This window comes from Pseudorasbora parva, chromosome 5 (assembly GCF_024679245.1).
Source record: "Pseudorasbora parva isolate DD20220531a chromosome 5, ASM2467924v1, whole genome shotgun sequence".
NCBI classification, from domain to species: Eukaryota; Metazoa; Chordata; class Actinopteri; order Cypriniformes; family Gobionidae; genus Pseudorasbora; species Pseudorasbora parva.
The window spans coordinates 32785918-32812081 of record NC_090176.1 but is presented as its reverse complement, the minus strand read 5'-3'; the positions used below and the strand labels follow the sequence as shown (position 1 = coordinate 32812081).

General features: G+C 36.3%; 1 protein-coding gene across 2 annotated transcripts in view; it reads right to left on the bottom strand.

Annotated features, from left to right (window-relative positions):
* rnf17 (ring finger protein 17) overlaps nucleotides 1-26164 on the bottom strand; it is a 59210-nt gene that overhangs the window by 17208 nt on the left and 15838 nt on the right. For both annotated transcript variants that reach the window (XM_067443908.1, XM_067443909.1), the window contains exons 13-23: nucleotides 22104-22275; nucleotides 17619-17745; nucleotides 15891-16057; nucleotides 10432-10564; nucleotides 10194-10347; nucleotides 9986-10101; nucleotides 3431-3545; nucleotides 1310-1421; nucleotides 937-1161; nucleotides 701-845; nucleotides 508-620 (exon numbers count right to left, since the gene is read on the bottom strand). In XM_067443908.1, the coding sequence (XP_067300009.1) occupies nucleotides 508-620; nucleotides 701-845; nucleotides 937-1161; nucleotides 1310-1421; nucleotides 3431-3545; nucleotides 9986-10101; nucleotides 10194-10347; nucleotides 10432-10564; nucleotides 15891-16057; nucleotides 17619-17745; nucleotides 22104-22275 (1579 nt within the window). The remainder of the gene's footprint in view (nucleotides 1-507; nucleotides 621-700; nucleotides 846-936; nucleotides 1162-1309; nucleotides 1422-3430; nucleotides 3546-9985; nucleotides 10102-10193; nucleotides 10348-10431; nucleotides 10565-15890; nucleotides 16058-17618; nucleotides 17746-22103; nucleotides 22276-26164) is intronic.

Genomic DNA, 26164 nt, shown 5'->3' with positions numbered 1-26164 from the left:
ATGAAATGAATGTATAAAACTAACAATTTAAATGTTTTAAAATGTAATCAAATGAAAATAACTTATCTGTTTATGTTTTGGCTGCACAACAGATTTACTAAATTAACATAAGGGGGGAAAATACAATCCTTAAACACATTTTTTTTTTTAAATTGTAGTTTTGATTATTCTTTTGAGAAGTACATTATATTGTACAATTGTAATTGCCGATTTCTTTGCTTTTAAAAGCAGACTTTTGAGGTGAAGAGCTTTGAGTTTCATGGTGTATTTGACTAGTTTGTCCTCAAAAAAATAATATATTTTTTTGTATTCTCAGAGCAGGTATGGAGATGTGTTCATGTCCTTACATAGTGAGACGGCAGATGCTGTAAAACACTGAGCATTGCGAGTACTTAATTATGTAGTAAATGAAATGGCACAATTTACTATTAGAAATTATTATGTTTCTACAAAGTTTAAGTAAACTTATGATTGTATATGGATAACTGGGGGGAAAAGACCATTTACCTTACACCACTGAGGTTACATTCCAATAAGAAAGATCCAATCAGATCCGGACGGAGGGGTCTGAGATTGTCCACATGGAGATTAACTTTATTACCAAAGTCACAACGCAAAACCTATCAACACACACACCAGCCCAATTAAACAGCAGATTCCCACTCTTTCCATTTTATTCACTAAGTGTGTGCACAAATACCTCTGCAACACCACTAGAGGAAACGCTGCACACTTTTCCTCTTTCCCAAACCCCAGTGTTATTAGCAGCACAAAACATCTCTGCTTCCCAGTGAATCTCCTGCGGATCTGACTGGGAGAAGAGACCCTTAAGCGTGTCGTGGATTCTGTAAACATAGCAAGCAAAATGGCAGCGTTACAACTTCAAATGATGCTGATGATATATAGAATATGGACTGAGGAATTCAAACCAGGAACCTCTTCAGCTGGCTGTCAAACTGCAGCATCTGCACAAAGATGTTTCCAGGGGAGGTGACGTGTGTCACACGAACTCTGATGTCTTTGAGACAGGTGGGCAGACTCAGGCTGGGCTTTAGCTCTTCAGAAGCAGGAGGTGGAGTCGGCTCAACAGACAGAACTTCCTCTTCAAATGGAGGGTCCCAAACAGTCGTCTCCAAGGGCTGGGTGTCTTTAACCTGGATCCTGATAAAGCAGGAAAAAATTAACAAGGAAAACAATTAATTTTACAGCTTAGCTTGAATGAGCATGCAAGAGGAAGAAAACAAAAAAGACACAAAGAAAAAACAAAGAGAGATGGACCAGACATTTCTTTGTTCTTTTTACGACTTACTGTTGACTGGAAACAGCAACACCATTTCTGACCAGTATATCCTCAATACTGGTTCCAGGAAAATCGTCGCCGATCTCATAGAGACACACAGGCACAGGTGTAACGTTGGACTCTGAATAAACATGAGTGACAAGCAACAAATATACAGTATACTCATTACCATCACAAGTTTATTATGGAAAATGTATGTAAAAACGATAGAAAAGTAAACATTAAAGTTGCTTAAAAGCAGTGATGTATCTCAGATGTCTGTGTTTATTAAGGGTGTAACTGTTCTCAAAAAATAATTTAAGCCATGTCAATTTAAACACTGCAAGTGCAAGAAGACATGAAAGAGAACTTTGTGAGGCTGTGAAATAGTTGTGCGTACTATTCTTTTACGAGATTACGAGATTTTTTAAAGTCGACATTTACGCAACGGAAGTCAAGCCAACTAGTCGCTGATGACATCATTAATGAACAAATAAGCCTGAACCTTGAGCTGAGACGCGAACATGGGTTCTTGTGCACTGGACAGCTATAGAATGACAGCTCTCGTCCGCGACGTGAGATCACATTGTGTTGTGTGATATCTCTGTGCCCAAGTAGCAGTGCTTTGCCAGTGCTTCACCATAATATAGTACCAAGTCAATATCTGCTTAGGAAATAGCCTAGTCTTAATCTGCATTTATTTTTTGTGGATCAGTTTTACTTGGGACATGCTATCTAGCAACATAGGATTTCATTCATTATGCTAAACTAAGCTAACGGCGGCCCTGCCAAACTAAAACAATGCATGCACTGAGACAAAAAGGCTTTTGCCCACATATCTAAATGTAGGAAAGAAGTTGAATAAACCCCATTTCTAAAAACAGTGGAGTGTTCCTTTATTTTAACGTAAACAATCAATAAAAGATGCATGTGTTCAGTATCACTGTACAGGATCTGTGAATTAAAGGGGTGTGACAAGATGCTCACGAGACAAGACACGAGATTGAGACAAGATTTTTTACATAGTATTTTTAAGAAATCCCAGATGAAATATATGACTAGAAAATTAGATTGCAGGTTCATTTGAAATGTTTAAACTCATCTTGTAATAAATCATTTCAGTTCTACTTTCAGAGTATAAATGATCATGTGCAGTCAAAGACAACAATACTTAAGCACTGTAAAAGGTTTTGCACAAACTTAACTGACTGTGTTTTCTTTTTTTGATCGTCTCTTCAGACCTTATAATTGCACATGATTTGTGAGCTTCTACAACTTTTGATCTCCTAACTAAACTCTAACTAAAGATTAAGTGCATTAACGACCCACAAATGGCAGATCAATGTGCTACTACATTTCACTCCGATACGGTAGAAAATTGAATGTGGAGGATTTTAACTGAGATGATTGACAGGGTAGTTTAAATGGTGACAAGACACATGTGCAACTAAGCAACAATCTGCTAAAGATGACAGTAGTATATCCCAAAGCTTACATAGCCTACTATTCTGCAGCTCTCAACTTTTTCTTCACAAAAAGAGTACATACTTTTAGGTCTTGGTATAAGTAGGCAAATTGGGACGCAGTTCGTTATCCTAACTTCACCCTCACACTCTGTCATCATGACTCATGACAATATGATGGCATGAGATCTTGTCACACCCTCTAGTGCATTATGTGACAGCCACCTAATATTCCTGCTGTCAGTTTTTAATGTCAATCAAACAAAAGACAATAAAATCACTCACTGGTCTTATATAGATGATATACTGAATATGTACAAGCTATACATAGCTTATATACTGAGCTACTGAATAGCTTTTGTAACTATAAGGATTCATCTTAATTTATACAGTGAAGATTTTATGCAATTTTTTTACACAATTATTCAATTTCTGTACCTCAAAATTACTCTTCGATACCTGAAAAACATGGTTTATTTTATTTGTATCTTTTCTCCATTGTATTTATTTGTGCTGTTTCTTGTAGTTTGATTATTTGTTCTTATTTTCTATATATTCGTTGACAGCAGTCCTTTTATCCCCTTAACATAGCACTGAAACCACAAACCTAAAACCGTGAAGAAAATCGAACCATGAGAAATTTGAACTATTACACTGCTAGTGTTTATGCGTGTAGGTGTAAACTTACTTTTAGCCACAACAGTGATAAGTTTACGCTCCACAAGTTCCTTAAACATATCACAGGCTTCATCACTCCATGTTTTCTGCAAACTGACCACATCATTCAGACGGCACCACAAGGCCTGAAAATAGATGGGCAGACAGGCTTCCTTAAGTTTGTTATTTATCAGAGGTCTCATGCCGATGATTCAGATGTGCTTGAAAGACCTCAGACTGGTACAATGATGGTAGTTGAAAAAGTAGTACTACCTGGAAGACCTCTGGGAAAGTTTTCAGTGATCCAGTAATCAAATTAATTTAACGGTCCAAAAACAGCACTAATGTAAAGGCCCGGGTGATTACAGCAGACATCAGAGAGAATAGAGACTCACATTGGATCTCATTTATCAATCTTGCATAGAAACGGGTGTATATGTTGGCGTAAGATTGTGCTTACACTCCTCTCACCGCCTGATTAATGAAGCTGTGCGCACCTCTGCAATCCAGGAGTACACAATACTTCTTGATAAATGCCGTGCCTGAAAACGGTCATTATTAGAATAACACGCCCCTATAAATTCAAGTCTCTGCCTCCCCCACTTACGAGTACTGTTAATAGTGTGGGGGTTGAGAAGCGCATTCCAGCAGTTTAAATGTTTGGATGAGAAATTACCTATCATGCATTAGCCTATTATACAGCACATGTTTTGAAACAATTAGCATTTAATTTCGTATATCACGGCACATGTATTGGGGTGTACAATAGTGATGATGATGTGATGTACAATTAATTCACATTAATAATTGCATGACTAGGGATGGGTACCGAAAACCGGTATTAAACGGGCCCCGGGGGTGAATTTTGAAAGACCGTTGTATCGATAAGCTCGGACGTTATCGGTTCTTCTGTCGGTACTTTTGAAAATACATGTGACCTGAGAGAGAGAGAGAGAAAGAGAGAGACCACGAGCAAAACGACAGAGGACAGAACTAAACAGTCAAACATAGCCTGGTTACACTTTAGATCTGTGATGGTCTGATTTTATTTTAGATTTTGGCTTCCAAAGATTATAATAATATTTATGTCTAGCGCAACTTATGTAGGCTAATTCCTTTTGCAGCAGTAGCCCACGCTGTCATTTCTCCATAAAACTCAAACGCAATGACAGAATCAGCACGATCAGGGATTGTTGTAAAATACAGTCTAGCTACTGCCGGTAAATTGTGGGGTGCGTTTTAATAATAAAAAGAGCGATTAAGCACAAAAATGTGCGCAAGAGATTGTTCCCAAGTCTGCGCGCGCTCCGAAACAGCCGCAACGAGACGAGCAAATTACACTTTCGGTTTCACACTCGCGTCTAAACGATCAAATGAACACAAACATCTATGTCAAAATCCCAGGCTTGGAGAGTCTCTTAAACAACACAGTTTAACAGTTTTAGTTTGTGTCTAAAATGGACATAGTTATTATGGATATAGTCAGGAGAAAGTGTAGTGTATCTGCCTATTATCAGTCGCCTAGAGCTGCACATCTGTCTTAAAGAGGCAGTGTTGTTAATAAACATGCTGATGAATTACTACGAATTAAACAACCAAATGCAAAGAGAAAATCACTCACAGCTCTTGAACTAATAACTTCAGCTTTAATATGCATTATTTTGGCTATTTATGATAAACTATGCAGTGTTATTTTACTAGAATTCTTCCTGAAATTAAAGCACTGTATAGGCCTATATAATGTGTATTTTTGTTAATTGTGTGTATATATATATATATATATATATATATATATATATATATATATATATATATATATATATATATATATATATATATATATATAAAAATAATCTCAAAAAGTACTGATAAGAATACCGTTAAAGTACCGGACCGATAAGCAGTATCGGTAAGAGTAGTAATACCGTTAAAATCTTAACGATACCCATCCCTATGCATGACAATTTAAGATTCTTATTATTATTTTTATTATTAATGACGCTAATTGTTATTTAGAACAATAATGTCGTTATTATTTATTTTATTATTACTATTATTTAAAAGAAGAAGAATGTCATTTTTATTATTTTGTCAGTCTGAATTATTTTCAGCTGCCGGGCCTAACCCTGAAACATCAGGTAAACAGGGTATCTGCAGGTTTTACCAAGTCAAATTTAAGACTTTTAAAGACCTTTTTAAGACCATTATGAATAAAATTTAAGACCTATATTGCGCAATAAAAAAACATGCATAAGAAATCCAGAATCACTCAATTACTTAAACTTATATTATTTAATTTATTTTAAATTGAACAAAGTATTAGTGAACTTATTATTCATAGCTCAATCCCACCGGGATTAGCATATATATATATATATATATATATATATATATATATATATATATATATATATATATATATATATATATATATATATATATATATATATATATATATATATATATATATATATATTAGGGCTGGGCAAAAAAAAAAAAATCGATTTTTCGATTAATCGGTTTTTAAAGTCTGGTCGATTCAGAATCGATTCTCAAAGGCCATGAATCGATTTTTTTGAATCTTTATTTCCGCTAACATTGAACATAAGCTTAACGTAAATCTATTTACTAGTCTTCTCCACTAGATGTCACCCATTTGCCTTGCGTGATCTTACGAAGGAGCAAGAGGCACATCATTTATCCATTCAGTGTTTAAATGGCAGCTTCCGGTGCGTTGTCGCCTTTTATAATGCTGAGGTGAAATGCTGTAGTAATACTAAAAATCTGCGGAACCATTTGATGTGACAACACACACACAGCTGAGCACACAACTGCTAAAAATAATTACATACACGCGAATGCTTGCCTTGCATTAGGATCAAACTTGAGCAGTCACTTAAGCACGTACGTTAGCCATTATAGACATATTCAAATTATAGTCCATATACAGCGCAGGATCAATAATTCAAACCCTAATAGCTTATATTATAAACAGATTTCCTCTAATAATAGTTAGTCCACAGTCAACTTAAGTCAGTTAAGGTATTGTTGTCTGTTACCACGACAACTACTCACCCATAGACTAATAAAATTATGAACGCATTTCTCATGTATGAAAAGTAAATTTGCACACATGAGCAGCAAAATCGCAAGAAAAGCTTGTCGTATACTGAAAATTGCTATAAAAAAAACATCCAATATCCTAGCTTTTTATGTTTTAGAATAAATATATCAAAACATCCATAAAATACTTCTCAGATAAAAATTTTTTTTAAATAAAGTTGCATCAAAATTGTATTTAACAATTGTATGGATTTGAAATATAGAGATGCGTTCTGTTTTAATGTACTCAGGTGTACCTAAAATAAAAAGTTTAACATACATGATTGTGGCTCTTCATTTCTTTTTAATTACACATTTATGTTCACTGTTCTTTTTTATAAATACCTATAGTATTTGTATTAAATCTATATTCATTTGAGTTGAATCGAAAATCGAATTGAGAATCGAAATTGAATCGATTTGAGGACTTGTGAATCAAAATCGAATCGAATCTGAACATCTGAATAGATACCCAGCCCTAATATTATATATATATATATATATATATATATATATATATATATATATATATATATATATATATATATATATATATATATATATATATATATATATTATATATATATATATATATATATATATATAATTTTTTTATTTATTTGTGGTGGTCACTTTCATACATTTTTATTTTTTCATAACTAGGATGCAACATTAACCATTATTATGTTAGGTGCACAATGATCACACATGGCAATAAAACTAACAAAATGCATGAATCTTGTTTGGTAGGCATATTACAAAAACAAAAAAGGCTGTTCCAGTAGTGCACTATCTATCTTTAATAACACGATCGCTTGGGGTGGGAAATATGACCAACATCTTAAAAGTAAACCACAGCAATAAGCAATTGCTAAATATAAGTAAAACGTTATTAAGTAATTACGTAATCAAGTAATCGGTCAGTAATAAAATATATACTTATAAACAAATGACAATAGGAAAAATAAATACAACATAAAGATGCATACAAAGAGGAACACTCCACTGTTTTTAGAAATAGGGCTTATTCAACTTCTTTTGGATAAACCCCATTTAGATATGTGGGCAAATGCATTTGTCTCAGTGCATGCATTGTTTTAGTTTGGCAGGGTCGCCGCTAGCTTAGCTTAAAATGCATTTCCCTACATATCTAAATGTAGCAAAGTAGAATAAGCCCGATTTCTAAAAAAGTTGGAGTGTTCCTTTAAGTGTAAGTGCTGTTTTCCCCGTTGGTGTTGTTGTTAAGATAGTTTGCTTTCACTTTGAGAGCTTACTAATGCCCAGATCCAGTACTTACTGACAGTTCCCAAACTTTTTAACTCAAATCAGGATATAGACATATGCATAATGTGTATATTTGATCGTTCAAGAGTAACGTTAGGCTAATGAGCCTAAAAATAACACATTCAATACACTCGCGCGAGCGCTGACAGGCAGCAAACACATAACGTTACAGTCTGACATCGGAGTTCGGAGTTTACATCACTGTTATTAACTCTATTTAGTGCAATCGGGTATATTATACTTTTATTTGGTCATTATGCAAGATGGTGAGAAAGATTCGCCTTCGCGTTCACGATCGCGGAACTGCAAGAACCGTCAGACTCAGCTGAAGAATAAAATCCGTTTTATGCGGGGTACGATCAGAAAGAGAGGCTCGTGCCAATAACACGAAAGCTGATTGGCTGCAATATAAGTGGCATGCTTGTCTAATTCGTAGTTGTAATAGAGCGAACAATAGTTGGTCTAGCGAAAGAAAGAACTACAAACACCACGGAACAAACACACACACACACGTGCGCGCGTGCTGCGGGAGGCGAGAGCATTTCAATGAGGTAGCGTTACATGGACGTAGGAAAATTAAGACCTGTTTAACATTATTTAAGACCTAGACGCAATGCTTCCGCGAATTTAAGACTTTTTAAGGCCTTTTATTTTGATTCTGAAATTTAATACTTTTTAAGACTTTTTAAGACTCCGCGGGGACCCTGGGTAAAGCGCACAGGCTTGCAACTGGAGGAATACATATGCCTACAAATCAAATGATTTGATAAAGTCACACAAATTTAACACTGAAGTCCATGTTGCACAAAAATAAACACTGAAGTTTATAATTACTATGTTGTTGTTGTTGTTGTTTTACAGTGGGTCATAATATAGCAGATCTCTGTCAGTGCTTTTTGTGGTGTTAGGAATTGTTTTTTCTGCTATATGGACTGTTATCAGTAACAAAAGCCATCTTTACAAGCTGCAAAGGTGGAAAAGAAGCTGCATGTGAAATAGCATAAATGTTTATTTACAAAGACTGTTTAATGTTACTCAAATGATCAAAATAATTAACTTTACAGAGTCATTTTGTCAGGTAATGCTCTTGATATTGTAATAATGATTATTAATGTATTAATAGATACATCAAATGTTTTTGTTTGGGGAAACTACATCATATATTCTGACTACACAGATAAAGGAATCTTACAACCATTTACAAATTATAATAATGTTTTATATGCATTAGAAAATTCAGATTCAATTATGAACTTACCAGCATGATGAATAAATTATATTAACCAGAATAAACTAATGTTATACAGAAAGGGAGCAGAGAATGTGATCGACTGTGAGTCTATCAATAACTTGGGTCTAGTGCGAGTTTAAACCCTCTCAAAAACACTCTTGTTAAAATCACGGAAGGTTACATTAATCTCTTACATCCAAACTGAACTTTGTTGTTTATGACGACGGATGAATTCATGAGTTTCAGTCAGAGTTAAGACAGAGAGCGCACGCACGGAACACAACTCTTGTTTTCAGCGATCACTAATCTGAACGCTTCTGATTGGCCATCATGCTCGACAGAAACATGTATGTTTACAAAGTATGAACCAATATTATCACTTAAACGTCTTCAAATGTCTTCTATTACATATATATTTTGAAATAAATTTCCATGACTCTTCCAAAACTTTCTGATTTATTTGTTTTTCCAAAACTTTTCCAGTCCTGGAAATTGCTATTTTAAAATTCCATGACTTTTCCAGGTTTTTATGACTGTACGAATGAGTACATGTGTGTTGTTTCCACACACATTTGGGAAGGATAATGTTTGATTTGTCATGTGTACATTTTTTGTCATTAGTAATCATAGGTTTATGAAGTAGTGACCTTTTTCCAGTAGAAACAGGGGTAGTATCTTTATTGCATCAGACATGAGTAACTCTGCTCACAGCTAATAGAACAATTTTAGTTTTAAGATATCTTAAGGGCAACATAGCCTTGCTGTAAAAGTTACAATGGCGAGGAACACTGCTAAAAGCCAAACCCCTTTCATGGTGCCTAAGTAAACCACCGCAAACTAAACTGAAACATACCGAACTAACGTCCTAAACTAGATATTTGGATATTCATTTGGATATTGAAGTGGGAACTGTAGTTGTCAAGTAAGTTTCCTTCATATTTGAACCCTTTAAACCAATTTAAATCTTACCATTTCTGGCAAAGCAAAGAACTCATCCTTTATCTGTCTCAGATCTTTCACAGAGAGAGTCTTTCTGTAGCCAAAGTCCACATACCGAACCTCAACCATCCGACCACCAGGGAAACCTAAGAGACAAACAGAGGCCTTTAACTTCATACATTTTATTAAAGCGACATTGACTTTTACTACATGTTTGATATTTTGTGCATCAACGCACCGGTGACCTGGACCCTGCACCATTCTCCATCATAGCTAGCGACACAGGCCTGTGAGACAGAAGGGCAGTAGATCTGGAACTCACTGTTTGCCTTGGGATGATTGTAACAGTCTTGAAGCTTTGAATGCAACAGCAGGTACTCCATATTTTCAACCTACAGTCAAAGGTGAGTAAATCACATTTTTAAATCATACATTTAATTTCATTATTATTTCATAATGTGTATTTTTACACTTACTTGTTGTACATAGAAGTCTGATGGTGAGTTTACATGAGCAACCATAGCATTGAATTCAACATTGATTTTAGGGGGAACTGGAGGGTAGAAAAGCAGGGGAACTCTGCCAGGAGCTACTATAGGAGCATAGAATCTGTACACACAAATTTCATATCAGCATTGTTGATATTAACAATAATAGAAAACAATAACAAAGAAAGAGGCGACAATCTAATTGTGTTTACTAGGGTCAGCAAAAGTTAGAAGTTAGTTAGTAACACAAAAGTTATGTTTTATTTTAAGGTAGTTACACATTACTACATGGACTTACTATAGTAATGAGAGTGAATTATGCAAAATTACATACAAACCTGATTCCAGAAAAGTTGGGACACTGTACAAATGGGCCCTCATTTATCAATCTTGCGTAGAAACCGGCGTATATGTTGGCGTAAGATTATGCTTACACTCATCTCACCGCATGATTTATCGTCATTAGCATAACACGCCCCTATATATTCAAGTCTCCGCCTCCCCCACACCCTCATTTTACGCCATGGATACACGGAAGACGGCAAAGAAGCGAAACTTCTCCGACGTGGAGATCGGGCGCGTCTCAATCATTTTACTTATCCACTAGTCAGGACACTGATTATAGCATAAGTCATTGGGCTGACTCCCTGATGATCAGTGCCCTGACTACTGAACTAGTGAGATGATTGAGACGCGCCCATCGAGACCATCACCAGGGAAGTGGAAAAAAGCGAAATTGTTTTATTTGGGAGTCTAAAGAGTGGCATTAAAGGCACCCACAAAAACAAAATATGGACCTAAATTACGAGTAACAAATTCATTATCAGGAATGAACAGTAAAAATGTTACATTAGGGGGAGATTTCAATTGTCATGGACAGATTTCCACAAAAAATATCCCCGCTTTCCCCACAAGCTAAAACTTTAAATGCAATTTGTAGGGACTTGGGTTTTGTGGATGTGTGGAGATGTTTTCGTCCATTGAACAAGGAATACACATACTTTTCAGAGCCTCATAGGGGCCACACCAGAATAGATAAATTTTTTTATTCCCAAAACCTCAATTGATATCATATTTGACAGTTGTATTGGGAATATAGTTGTATCTGACCATGCTTGTGTTACCTTAAAGGTGGGGTAAGTGATAACTGGTAACCGTTGTTGATATTTCAAATCACCAAAACAAACACGCCCCTACCCCCAAAAAGGGTCTCGGCCCTATTTTGATAGCTCCGCCCCACACATACGTAACCCAGGCAACGACTATGGCAGAATCTGTGGAAACTAATCCAGGTCGAATATTCAATGAAAAAGTCACCATTTCCATCACAAAAACACAAACCGTTCTCATGAACTCGATAGAAAACAAGCTTGATAGTCCAACTAACGTCATATTACAATTGTGACAAGATTAGTTATAGTGATCACAAAAACACAAACCGTTCTCATGAACAACTCGATAACGTTAGTATACAAGCTCGATAGTCCAGCTAACAACATATTACAATTATGACAGGATGGGTTATATAGATGAAAAGAGGAAACAAACATATATTAGGAGTATAGTATCTTAGCTGTCGGAAACATTTTGTGAGCTGACGCTTGAAACACTGAGGGGTTTTAGATGCTCCATACGGTGTGGAAATAAACGGGTCTTTATCATCGCTGAAGTGAGCGACAATACGATCGCAAATGGACAAACAAGCGAACATGACACACGAGCATATTCAAGCAAAAGCAGCATTTATTAGTTTTCTTGGCTAATGTCAGTCCTGTGTGACTCGTGTGTTCTGAATAATGGTGTGCACTGAGCCCCTCTTCTCACCATAGACACGCCCCTTACCTGCTGATTGGCTACAAGTTTGATATTCCACTCGGCCTGAGTCCTTTTTCTAAAATGGTTTTGAAATAACACTTACCCCCACCTTTAATTTGAAAAGATGTGTTGGTCACACTAGATACTGGAGATTAAATCCTACCATTTTAAGGGGTCATAATTTCACATCACATACAAAAAGATAATAATGCTATAAACAGCCAAAATTGTGTTTCGTAAAGCAGAAGGATCAGATATTTAACCAAATCACAAGTTTTATTTCTTTTAAATGTATCACTGTCTAAGTAGACTGTGTTTACTATCTAACCTGCCTTTGGGGTAATTGTAAAAACAATTACCCTAAAAACACTTGACGGGGTTGTAAGGCTGGAAAAAGCTAGTAGATGCTGGAAATGTCTAATCGCTCTGAGAAAACAAAGGAAATTAGCATCTGAACTCATTCATACAGTTAGCGTCTCTGTCCGAGACGACATCACACTGAGTGAACCATCTATGAATGACTCTAATTTACATGCCTTTCCTTTCACATGAAACTTCCCCCAAACTACTGCTCCCCCAAACTTCAGATCACCTGAAATGCACCAGAAATCTCTTTGTTACAATATCAATCCTCACGATACAGTATTATATGTGTTTGATATCATTTGAAATGTCTCAGTGCGACTGGTACAAATATCTCTACTCCACAGAAGTACACTAGAACATCATAAACGTTTTAAGAGTTTAAAGATATCTTGTCTTAGTTTGGTGGGTGTGGCTTTCAGCCATTTGGCCTTTGCATCAATACAAGTCTTGATCAATGCAAATTCCCATTGTGAGCTTGTGTTTACATTTGAAAGAGTTTGTGCATTTGTTTCTGGGTATTTAAGGGAATGTTGCAAAGAGCTCAGGGCTTGACACTTTAAACCGGTCAGCCCGTAATGTTGGATGTCTCAAGATAGCCAGCATTATGTAATTTTCAGAAGTCAGGTATACATTTCATTCTTTACTTCAGAGTATTTGATGTTATATATGGATTACCTTTGAATTGACTATGTAATTGGCTTTATACATTTACCTGACTGTTAAATAAATTGTTACACTTTGATTGATTCTGACTTGCTCTGGAATTATTCAGGTTGGGTATAATTTCAACAAAGGGTTAAATGGAATAATTAAATGTGTAGTTAAACTATTAAAAATGAATGACCAAATAACCAATTGGCATTCTAACCCAAATTCTAAATTATGATTAAATGGAGTCAGATAACGAGGAATTGGAAATAAAATCCCCTTTTCCCCGCTGAAAAGACGAACGCGCAGCGACCTTCACCCGCCGATCGTTAGCCTTCATTGGGACGATTTGGGCGGCCTTACAGGGTCACTTAACTTTCAATTCATTTATTGAAAATTTAAAAAATGCAACATTCGTCTTTGAGGTAGACAGTCAATCAGATTCAGATCATTGACCTTTTCTATTTTTAATTTATTTCTTTTTTGTGTGTGTGTATGTATGTCTATTAAAAGTCTAGGTAATCAAATATTTCTTCTGAAGAGATCACTTTATATGATAAAGCTTAAGCTTTTTTTCATAAACATTGATCAATTACCATTACAATTATCTCACAAATTAGCTTACAGTGCATGTTCTACAATGGGGTAATTGTGTTGCAGTAGCTTACATAGAACACAAGAAAGCTTGACTTTAAATGGTAAAAAGACGAGTAAACAGTAATAAAATAAGAACAAATAAGCAAAAACAACAGCACAAATAAATCAGGTAGGCTTAGGTCTAAAGTTATAATCTAACAAAAATAAACAAGTTATCAAATTTAAAATAACATTGGATTTTCATAGTAAAAAAAAAATTTTAAATTAAAAAAATTAAATACATATTAATGTAAAATGTATTTACACAAGTTGAAAGTTACACAAGTTAATCAGTAAAGAGCAGCAAGTGAGCTTTTGTCTTTTTGTAGTTTGAATAACTGCTGCCCCTTTAAGACCTGACGCAAGTGTGGAATCAAAACACTGTTCCTGTTACTCATTCTTCTGAACTGTTTACGACTGTATTTACGTTAATACACACCCAGAAGAACATTGTGACATTTTTGTGTGTATTTGACTATTAATAAGCTGGGAAAAGGAGCTATTTTTTTATTTACTTGTATGTCAGAGGTCGGCTTTATTATGTGCGCACTTCAGATATGAGCGCAAAATCTGCGGGAATTTGTAGAATTATGTCTAATGTCTAAATTCAGACCAATCACACACTAACACGCTGTCATAAAGAAAAATCCAGCAGAACGCGTCGGCATGGTAGTGTTCAGACAGGTTATCCTGTCAGCCGGAGAGGAGAGCAACAGGTGTAGAGGTATCGTTTCCGATATTTAATTATCGATGCATATCAAAAATATCAATATTTTTGACAGCAGTATGTAACTTGTTAGATCATCTGACACTATTTTTATGCACCAAGCTAACGTTTGTAGGTTTTAATTTGCAGATTTGTGGGTACGTTCACTGCCTATTCCACAAATGTACATGCCATAACGGACATGCTAATCTTACATTATCACATTATACATATACTCTGTCACTAATGCGAATTCCAAGCTAGCAGTAAATAGCGAAAGTTAAACAAATAGGCGGCTACAGTAAACTACTTTAGTTAGCTTACTTGAAAGTCTATGACTTACCTTTGTACCTATGTGACTCGAAAGAGCAGACTCGGCCATAGTGAAAAGCTATATGTATTTTTGCAAACTTTACAAGAGGCACTTAGTGGGGTTTGTGCCCGTTTGATCCAAAATTCGTATTTAGCATCTTTCAGCCAACGTTCATTGAAACGATAACATGGGGGCGGAGTCACACATGGAAACAGACAGGCAGATGGCGAGCACAGCAGGTTTCATTTGAGGAACATTTTTATTTCTACATTTAATAAACTAACTATTTAGTCAGATAGGTATTTGTTGTAAAAGAAATACAGTTACAATTTCAAGCATTTTTAAGCACTCCAAAATTCAAGCACTTTTCAAACCTTGAAAACACAGCATCAAAATGCAAGCACTTTCAAGGATTTCAAGCACCCGTACGAACCCTGTTAAACAAAATGTAATACCTCATAAAATCGTGATTAAGATTTTTAATACCTTTCAAGGGTCTTAATTTTCCCAAAATGGATTTATCAACTTTTAATACTTTTTAAGACCCTACGGATGGTAATGCAAAAGCAACTATTTAAGTGAGTTTTGTTGTTGTGATTTTCATTAAGAATAATAGGCTAATGAACCCACAATTCAAGCAACCCGCCCCCCAAATTGCCACTAATTCTAAACCTAAAGTAAAATGTGCATGGCCGAACTGTCATTGATCACAGCCGCAGTCATTCACGGTGCGTGTCCACTGGCATGTTTTCAGTTCATGCCCATGGAAGCTTACATTCCATAGCAATTAATTGAAAACACTCGCTTTGCTCCATTCCGTGATTTAAAAGCCCCCGCCAGTGATACAGAATATAAGATTGTGACTCCCAGAATCAGAATTGGATTGTGAGGTGCCTAAAGTTTCCAACTAAGAAGTGGGCTGTAAGGATGAAGTTAAGAGTCACAGGTGTGACTATTACACACCTGGCCAGTTCCATGAACACCAGATGCTCCCGCAGAGACACCATCGTCGCTTTCTTCAGATCCACTAACAGTGTGTCTCCATCCTCACCAAACACCTGCATCTCCACAGCCTCAGGGCCCAGCAGCCTTCTCATCTCGTCAACTGACTCTGAAGTCCACCCTTTCACCTGAAAACGTAAACAACTTATCACTTTCCATGTCTTCTCAGTTATCAATTGTGCCTAGACAAGCCATGCTCAAACTCTTTATATTCTCTAATAGCATCCATAAAACAGAAATAGATCTGAAACAGAAGTTCTTTTGCACCCCTAGATGGCAGCCATATTCCAGAATATTTCCTTTGAATAAATACAGAACTTCCTGTGGTTATTAATTAAAGTGTGATGAAACCTATTTTAAAGCTACACTGTGTGATATTTTCCCCCATCTAGTGGTGAAAAGGTATATGACCATCCAGTGAATAATAGTTTCTGCTCCTCTCAATTTCGATTTTGTTTCAACTCATACGGTGGCCGATTTAGTCATGGCTTCCAGTTCGACCTCTTCGGTGAGTGTTGCTTCAACTCAAGTGATGAGGTAATTTTTGAAAACTATTATAATTTGCAGTTATTTAATTTACCAAATGATCTATGATCAAATAAATCTATGTAAAATGAATAATAGTTTTATGTTTTCATTATTTTTAACCAGTTCATTGCTACCATCAGCTATCAGGTTCCCAGACGAATGCAAGCTAATCTTAGTAAAGTAACTTTTATCAGTGCTATCGTTATTCTGTATATTGTACAACACCACTAGCGTAAGGCAAACAAATTATAATGCAATTCAAATATTAATCTCATGTTATCCTTCATAGAACACGGATTTATGTTATAAGGTAAACAATACTTTTTCATCATTGACGCGAGGAAAACTATCCTAGACGTCGTTCTAGTGTTATGCACAACACACCATGATATAATTAGCCAAGCAACAATAAAACTTCCAATATACACAAATAGGCTGAATTAATATTACCTGTCGAGAAGAAAGCAGGCAACGTCGGCGTTCTTTTTAAAATCGTGGCTCCTAATGAGCTCTTTCCATCTTGGAAAGGCCACTCCAATATTTACCTTTGTCTTGTTGATTTGCCTGTCGCGTTGCCGTCTTAATTCTCTTTTCCGCTTCCTTGGCGACTCTGATACATATCCCGCAATGTTACTAGGTCCCCGACCCGGGTCGAATTCGGTAATCAATTCTGGGACGTGGTTGCTTTCACACAGAGGGGGACCCGGCAATGTTCCGGGAATATTGCGGGTCCGACGTGCAGTGTGAAAGGGGCTTAAGAGTGATCCTCCATCATCATACAGCAGCCCAATCCTCCTCTTTACATTCGACACGGTGCCAGCGAGTGTAAAAACGCGAAAAGCGAAGTTTGAATTTACGGGTATGTCCCTCTTTGTCAAATGTACTTTCAAGATGGAGGAGCAACATGGCGACCGCCATCCGAACCCTCAACACGTATGTATTTTCAATGGTATATTATAAAATTACGAGAATGCATTATTACTTGAAAGAAGTAAATATACATTAATGAGCACATATATTTTTGAAAGAACTAAGTGATTTTAGCTAAGAATAAACTAAAAAAGTTACACAGTGTAGCTTTAACATGGATTTTGGTGCACTCAATTACGACACTAAAAACTCTTTGTGTGGTTAGAGTAAATACATCTCCACAACTCTTACCAGGTCTGAAGGAACAATATCTTTAAGGGAACATTTGATGGCCAGAGGAGCCCACCCATTTACTTCCACCAGAGCAGCTGCATCAGGTCTCCGCAGACACTCATTCAATGAGCTTAAACCTCCCTCACTGAGATACACAAAAAGAAAATAGGATTTGAAAACAGATCAAGTCTAATGCCACAAGAAGATTCACAATTTTAAGATACAATGTTCTGGTGCAGATCCAGAAATTATGCACAGAACCAATGTTCCACGTGCTACAGAAAGAATAAATGCAATCCAGACAACAGACACAAAATGTGGGGAGAAATCAATTTTCAATCCACGATTGCATTTTTAAATGAGAAACAATTGCAGTGTTCTAGGGGTGTAACGGTACACGTATTCGTACCGAACCTTTTCGGTATAGGGCTTCCGGTACGGTGCACGTGTGTACCAACCGGTTCCGGTTAACAGTCGGCTGCTTGTTTTAAGTGCGGAACACACTTCAATCTGAGTCCCCACACGAACATATTAAGTATTCCGTCCATTTTATCACAAGATTTAAATGATAAATGCCGTTTTGACGCTCTTTAATGTGACATGACTGAACAATGTAGGCACGGCGTCAGTTCTAACAGGGAAGAGGCGCGTGAGTGGACGCAATCATCTCTTCCTAATGAATAAACATGAATTAATATCTCTTCAGGCATGTTGAGGATACATTACAACTTACTGAAATGCATCATGTCGTGTAATAAGTCAATTGGTGTTTCAACCATGGCAAAACAAAACAGCTTGAGAACATTTACCACAGGCAAGTCATTCAGTGTCCACAACTGTTAGTTCATTAGAGAAAAGAACTCTTTTGCTAAATATATGCTTAGCCTATTCATTATATTAGCCTATATATTCATTATATTAGCCTATTTATTTTCTATATTAGCCTATATTTTTTATATTCTACTGAACCTGTTAGTGATGTCTTATTTATTTAAAAATAGGCTACATTAAATAAACATGTCAATGATTTGACAGAGTTTTTTTCTCCAATTTATTGTTGAAAAAATTTACAATTATAATTAGATTTAGAAGTTGCAAAAATTGCCTTACGTGAAGCTTATGAGTGTTGATTGTTATATCTAAAAATAAATAACTGAACTGAGGCTAATAGTTGAGCTCTGTTGTTAACCTTTAATATTACAATGTGTAGCCTAAGTCAGGGGTTTTCAAACTGGGGTCCGGGGACCCCCAGGGGTCCTCCAGAAGGTTCTAAGGTATCTAAAATTTTAGATAATTAAAAGACAAAGCAAAAATAGAAGTCTACCGAACAATCGAACTGTTTTATTTCTAAATGTTTCTCTCCTTGTTTGCCATATACATACTTTTCAGAATTGTATATGTTTGCTTTGTATTTTTAAAGTGAGATTTTCTCACTATAGTCCTATATCTTCCTCACTGGGTTTGTAGTAGGGCTGGGCGATATGGCCAAAATTTCATATCCCGATATAGCTCATTTGATATCCCGATAACGATATAGCAATTTTTCTGTTAATTCAGTTTATGAATAGTATATACAAAATTGCAATGTGGAAATGCACTTTGAAATGATATACAAACAAATAAAGGTAGTATGGACTACATTTTTATTTTATTTAGAACCTTTTTTTCAAGCAAGACTGTTAGTAAAGTTATCACCTGCCTAGGGATGTTAACCGATGACCGTTTGACCGATGGCTGACCGTATCAACGTTAACCGATCAAAGTTGTCGGTTAAAATAAATAAAAAAGTGATCTCTAAATTAGGCTATTATACAGTGGGCTAAACGCTACAGTTAGCCGTCTCATTCCAAAATCTTTTTGTGTGATTGAACATATCCCTCGCACTCAATTCTTCATAACTCGCCTGTTTGTACTTAATAAACCAATAAGAACATTTGGCGCGAGGTCACAGCGTTTGGGTTTGCGCGCTCACAAGGTTTGCCAAAAGTAAACACTCGAGCTTAGAGTCAGGGCAGACGACAGGATGAAGCGTCATTCCGCATAAGATGGGCTTACATTTGGAAATATATTGCATCTTCATTTCAGTGGGAACACATAAGGTGTTGATCGTCTTTCTTTATTATTGTTAGCACTACCTCGAGCTAAAGCGGCGTCTCTTCGGAGCTGTCATTTTCTTGAATGAGCCGCGGCAATGTTTCAAATGAGCTTCTAACGCTAGATAAACGCCTTTATTTACAACGCGATCACCTTAACCAAACCATTTCGAAACTAAGGAGCCATTTGTCCTTAGATTACAAACAAGCTCCTCTGCGGCGCGTTTGCGGGACTCGTGTTTCGCTCTGTGGGGGATTTAAAAAAAGTGACGTGAGTGGAAGGGAGGCGGCAGCGCGTGTGTGTGTGTGTGTGTGAGAGAGAGACAGAGGGAGCGCGGCTCGCGGCTGTTATTTCAAATAGCGCAGCTTATTTTAAACTAATCGGTTAACCGGTTTCAACCGGCTAATGAGGCTCGGTGGTCGGTCAAGAAAATGTTTAGTTTTCGCCATCCCTACACCTGCCATTAAAATATTTCAATATATGGCTATGGTGTGCCACGCGTAAAAGCCCGCTGCAGCGTCTGTGTCTGAAGTGTGTTTCGAGCACTTTTGCCACCACTCTGGCATCATTACTCTGATAATTACCCTGGTCTGAACCGCGTCTACTACCGTCTTCCTCCATGTGTGTTTATGTATTGCAGTGTGCATGGGCATGCCGTGGCGTGAGGTGCATCTTGATGTAAAATTCTGCCATAAACGCCTTATCGTGGCGTAAGCGATAGAGCCTTATATAAAACGATAGACATTTTCTATCGTCCAGACGATATATTTCGTCATATCGCCCAGCCCTAGTTTGTAGAGTTGTATTCTTAATGCGCTACATAAGCTGCTTACATCCATTTATTATTAAAGGTTATTAAAGTAATTTTTTATTGAACATGTTCTTCTTCAGGTTTATACGTCCAACATTAAGTAGAGCCGATTTAAATTTGTTCTTTTTAAATGTTGAAAAAATGTTCTTTTTAAAATGTCACACTTATTATTTATCAAACAGTTTAAATGTTTTTTAACATTTAAATATTTATAAAACATATATAGATGGATTTAAGGGGGTCCCTTTTCAATACATCAATACGCCAGAATAAGTGCTGGACAAGACTTGTTCTGTGTCATAATGAATTATCATTAAGGCTGTCAAAGAGTATTCTAAATTCGAATATATATTCGAATAGTTTTAAAAAACTGAATTTCGAAAGAGATTTTAACTACATAATCTAAAAAGCCATATCTGGAAGTACGTTGGATTTTGGTCGGTAGGAGGTAAAATTTTTGAGCCGCGAGATAAAGTTATATGCAAGCTATGTAAGATACAGTTAGCATACCATGCCTCATTTTATTTAACATTAAACAGAAGCATTACTAAAATGTAGGCTACTGTACTGACTGAAGATATATTGCATGAATAAAGGATAAATGCACTGCTTTCACTGGTGTGATTATTTACCGTTTCATGTCAAGGAAAAGCTCCATGTTTAGTACAGCACAGCTTGCTCGGAGCGTTCAATATGCTGTAAAACTTCAATTAATATTAATAATATTTGTTTCAATCACTGAAAGAAGCCTGCTATATTTGGGACAAGAGTCGCGAGTCTCGCGACCTTAAATTGCTTGCACTCTTGATCAGCACTCAAAGTTTGTTCATTTAAAGCGTGGCGGTCTTGGCCATTAGTTAATTTAATAATATATAATAATTAAATATAATAATAATTATATTATTTATAATAACAATCTACTTGTTTTTGTGTAAGTAATACGTTGTCAAATATGTATAAACTTAAATAGACAACCTATACAAGTAGTTATGTCTCTATATTTTGTCCTGTTATTGACGTAACGCGCGGCCAGATGTTCGAATATTTGCGTTTGGGAATATTTGAACGTCCTTTTTGAGCAATTTTGACAGCCCTAATTAGCATCATTCTTACACCGCATCAAATCAGCCAAGAAACAGGCAAGTTTGTCAGTACGTAGCTGAAATGAGAAATGAGGGGACCCGCTGGTGGGTATGTTCAGCTCTTTGGTAATATCCAGTGGCTTTGGCTGCTTTTAGGACCAGTGTAAGCTTTTCTTTGACTGCATTTTTAAGACTTTTTGTCTTCTCACTTCTAACATTACACTTTGACACATCGTAGTATTTCCTGGCTGCTTAATGAATTGTTTGAGGACTCCACTAAGTTTATCACCATGAGTTTAAAGTTATCACTACAATCTCCACTCAGTTCCTGGTTAACTTGCCCGACTTTTGAACCACTCTATCCTGGACGGTCATTCGCCCGCTGGCACTGTAAACTTACTTCAGTCCTGAGAGGCACACTCTGTGTTGCGGGCATGTAAAAGTCTAGACAATGAATATAAGACCACATCATTTTTTAGATGTATTTTCATGAAAGCAAAAAAATAAAAAATTCACCTTGGGATTGAGAAGCCCTTTGAGAAGCCATAGTCCTGAAAGTGAACACGCAGACGGGAGACTTCTGAGGCAAGGCATTTGGTCACACTCTGGAAACACTCTTTCTGAAAGAGCTCAGTCACTGTTACTCTGCACCACACATTCTCCTTCCAATAGACAAAGAGCACAGAGCCTGTGAACACACATCATAATTTGTAAGTTTCCTTGCATTAATTTATGCTTACATTTTTTATAAAGCTGTGTTGTTGTTGACACTTGTATATCCATACAAATAAAACAAACAATTCTACATTCCATTAGCAAATATAAAAACAATATCATAACACCATAATATAGAACAGATAGTTCTGGTACTGGAAGCCGATTGGTCAATGCAGCATTTGAGTTAGTAACAAGGATGCAATTCAACAAGCTGCCGCATTGTCATTCAGAAGAAGTCTGAATAAGTTGCATCTGCTTAAATCAGCGCTATATGAACTGCATTTTAAAGGTGAAGTATTTAAAGTAGTGTGGTCAGGGATGCAAACACATGTATTGTCAAAAAAGAGAGAAGTAACTCAAACTCAAATTCCCCACCCACCCCCAAGCAGAGTTAGAATTATAAACACATACATACATACATACATACATACATACATACATACATACATATATATATACATATATTACACATACACACTAGGGCTGGGCGATATGGAGCAAAAAATATATCTCGATATACGATATATATCTCGATATCTTTACAGGAAAAATAACCCCCTAAAAACTACAGCAAAAACAAATATGCCAAATACCACAAATTCTTTTTTTTTTATTGAAGTGCAAAGAGGTAGTCAGTTCATGTAGGAACAAAGTGCTTTTGCGACATTTAAAAAAACAACGTTTTTTTAAATAATAATACATAAATAATAATAATTTAACTGTAAAAGAAAATAAATAATATTGCCTTCTTTTCATTTATTTCATGTTTTCAAAAGATGAATCAAAGACTCCCTTTTTTACACTTAAAGTAAACAGTAAGCATTTTGCAGAAAGATGGGGGCATGACTGAGATATAAATAAACTGATTTTGTCATTACACCATTTCCTGTTAAATTTGTATCAAAATTCAAACTGAATTTTGTTTAACTCAAGACAAACATCACTAACTCATCATGCGGATCATGTAGGCTACACATCAGCTGAATTTCACTTCTTTTCCAGTTACAGAACGAAATATGAATGTCAGAAGGTAGGCTATATGATATGATACAGTACAACTTACAGAAGAGCACCGCGTGTCTCAGGACACCCGGGATGTCGCGTTTTTCCCTCTTGGTTAAAACATGAATAGACCTATTCATCATAATCCTGTGATAAAGCTGACAAAATAATAATAGTAATGATATTGCAATACTTTTTAAATCTTTTCAAATGATATGCGATCATTTTGACATTTTAACCGAAAACCATGCGATCAGTTAGACACAAATCATAAACTGGCATGATTGCGACCGCGTCTCGCACCAGTAGTGTCAATCACCTGACTGTGGGTGAAACTTGCGATTTGAACTATGATGAACATTAATATTTCTTTATGAATTTTAGCAAGCAGTTGTGTTAGAAGGAAAACATGGTCTCTAAACTGAGTCCTGAACAACGCGCGCACTTGTCAACATGATAACCATAGACGATGATAACTAATCCTCACATGGTTGTGGAAGCAGCCATGTTCAATGGGACCACACGCGAGGGGAGGGGTAACAAAAGCAAGAGGCGGGAGACGCGCGAGCACAACACAGAGAAGGCAAACAAGCAAAGTGGCGGAATCAGAATTAAATATAAACAATATATCGATATATACGATATGTCCAAATCCATATTGAGTTGAAAAAATATCTCGATATATTTTAAATAGAGATATGGCCCACCCCTAATACACACACACACACACAAATAATAGCATAAAATTGCAAGATGTTTATTGTAAACAATGTGCAGCTTTTAATGGGGCAGCAAAGATATGATAGATACGGGAGAACAAGATAGGCTTCTAATAATCGTTCAGTGCACAAAATGCTTTAAATTAGAGCGACACTAAGCGCTTATGCGCATCCCGGGTGCAGAATGATGTGCTTAAAGCAGGGGTTGGGAACCTTTGGCTCGCGAGACAAACCTGGCTCTTTGACAAAAATCATATGGCTCGCCAGGTGTCACCCTTTACCAATAAATGATTGATTAAAAAAAAAAAAAAAAAAAAAAGACACATCAATGGAGATCCGCGCTCTACAGAAAGGCAGCCAATTAAAATTCCCTTGTTGTACATCCTACCGAAGTAAATAAAACGTTTATGATAATATTTAAATTGTACCGGCCAAATCCAAATTGTAAATTCAAACTGTGTCACGAGACACGGCAGCAACCACTCACGTTTCTGTGGTAACAGCTCCTGCACTGGGATTTAAGCAGCTGTTTAAGGTAACGGCAAAACCATTTTTAGAACAGCAGCGAAAACGTAAAAGTAGGCTATCCAAACTCCTATTATATTAATATCCTTGCTTTTATTGAAACTGGTGCTTTGCTCTACAAAAAGACATTTCCAAACATTTCACCCGGTAGTAGGTTACTCAGGGTATATGCAGGAATCCTGAAGTTAATTTCAATACCTTTTTAAGACTTTTTAAAGACTTTCGCAAAATATTTTAAGACCTCATCGCACTTCAAGTTCTAATCGGCAACAAACCTTTAATAAACATTTGTAGTCGAATGTAGACTTAAAATCTCTATCGGAGGCCAATTTTGTATTGTTTATATTGCTTATCTGTTTTACAACGTATGGAGGGCGACACATTACCTAACTGCGCATTTCGCAAAATACATGACGTCACCCGTAGACAGCGGTCGCCAGGGATGGAAATGAACTTTTTTCAAAGTCTACAACTCAATGTTTTTACCAGCCACTTTTTTGTTTTTAACAAATTAATACTACAAGCTCTACAATACTTAAGCAGTTTATTTAATCTCAAGTCTCAATGAAATACTGACATTTTCACGATGATTTGTGGTCTTTTATGGCTTCCAGTTTTATGGTTTTTAGTCCCAAGAATGAAACTATTAGTTTTGGCATCTTTGAAGCGTGTTGACAACATACTGAGCAGAAAATTGTCAGTAGGGATGCACCGAAATCAAAATTCTTGGCCGAAACAAAAAAAGAAGAAACCAAAGCCAAAAACCGAAAAATAAAATTCAAACTAGAATGTTTAACTCGACCTCACTCATGTGTACATTAAATAATAATGGCCTGCAGAAAAGTACAGAAATTGAATAAAGTAATCAAATGTAAAATAACCATATTTAACTGTTTAAATGAAAGATTAATCCTTATTAAACTTACAAGAGATATTTAATGTCAAACTAAATATAAGGACATCACTCAGGCAGCAGTAAAGGCTACTGCACCTTTAAGACTTGATGCAGGGAAATGCTCGTCTTTCTCGACTGTGCATACTATACAGTTCACTTAAGGCATATTCAGACTATGTCTGCTAGGATACTCATCAAGATGGACATGTTGACATACTTCTTGTGTGAGTTTGTCCGTTTAAGCGCAAGACTTGAAAAAGAACTCATTATTTGCGCGCTGTGAGACTCGCGCGCGCTCTCGGATGATGCACAGCGTCAGATCTCACAGAGCGCGCGAGTGATGACGGAGAAAACGACTGGTCATATGCGCACATACAGCAGCACTCGTATGCATTGAACAAAGTTTACAAAGATGTGAAACAGCTCAGTAGGTGAAGTGAGTTTACCCGCCACAACTCTAAATCAGCCACATTTGGCAGGTGGCGGTGCTAATTTCCATCCCTGGCACGCGCTCTGAGCAGATCTCAGACTGAGCACCCCGTTGTTTTTTAATACTTATGGGGATGAAAAGAAATATATTCATAAATACTTTTTGGAGTCAAACTCTTTTGACAAAGCTTAAACAAAATACTTTCAAAATGTAAGACTTTATAAAGCCGTGATAAGACTTTTTAATACTTTATAAGGGCCTTCATTTTCCCAAAATTGATTTATCACCT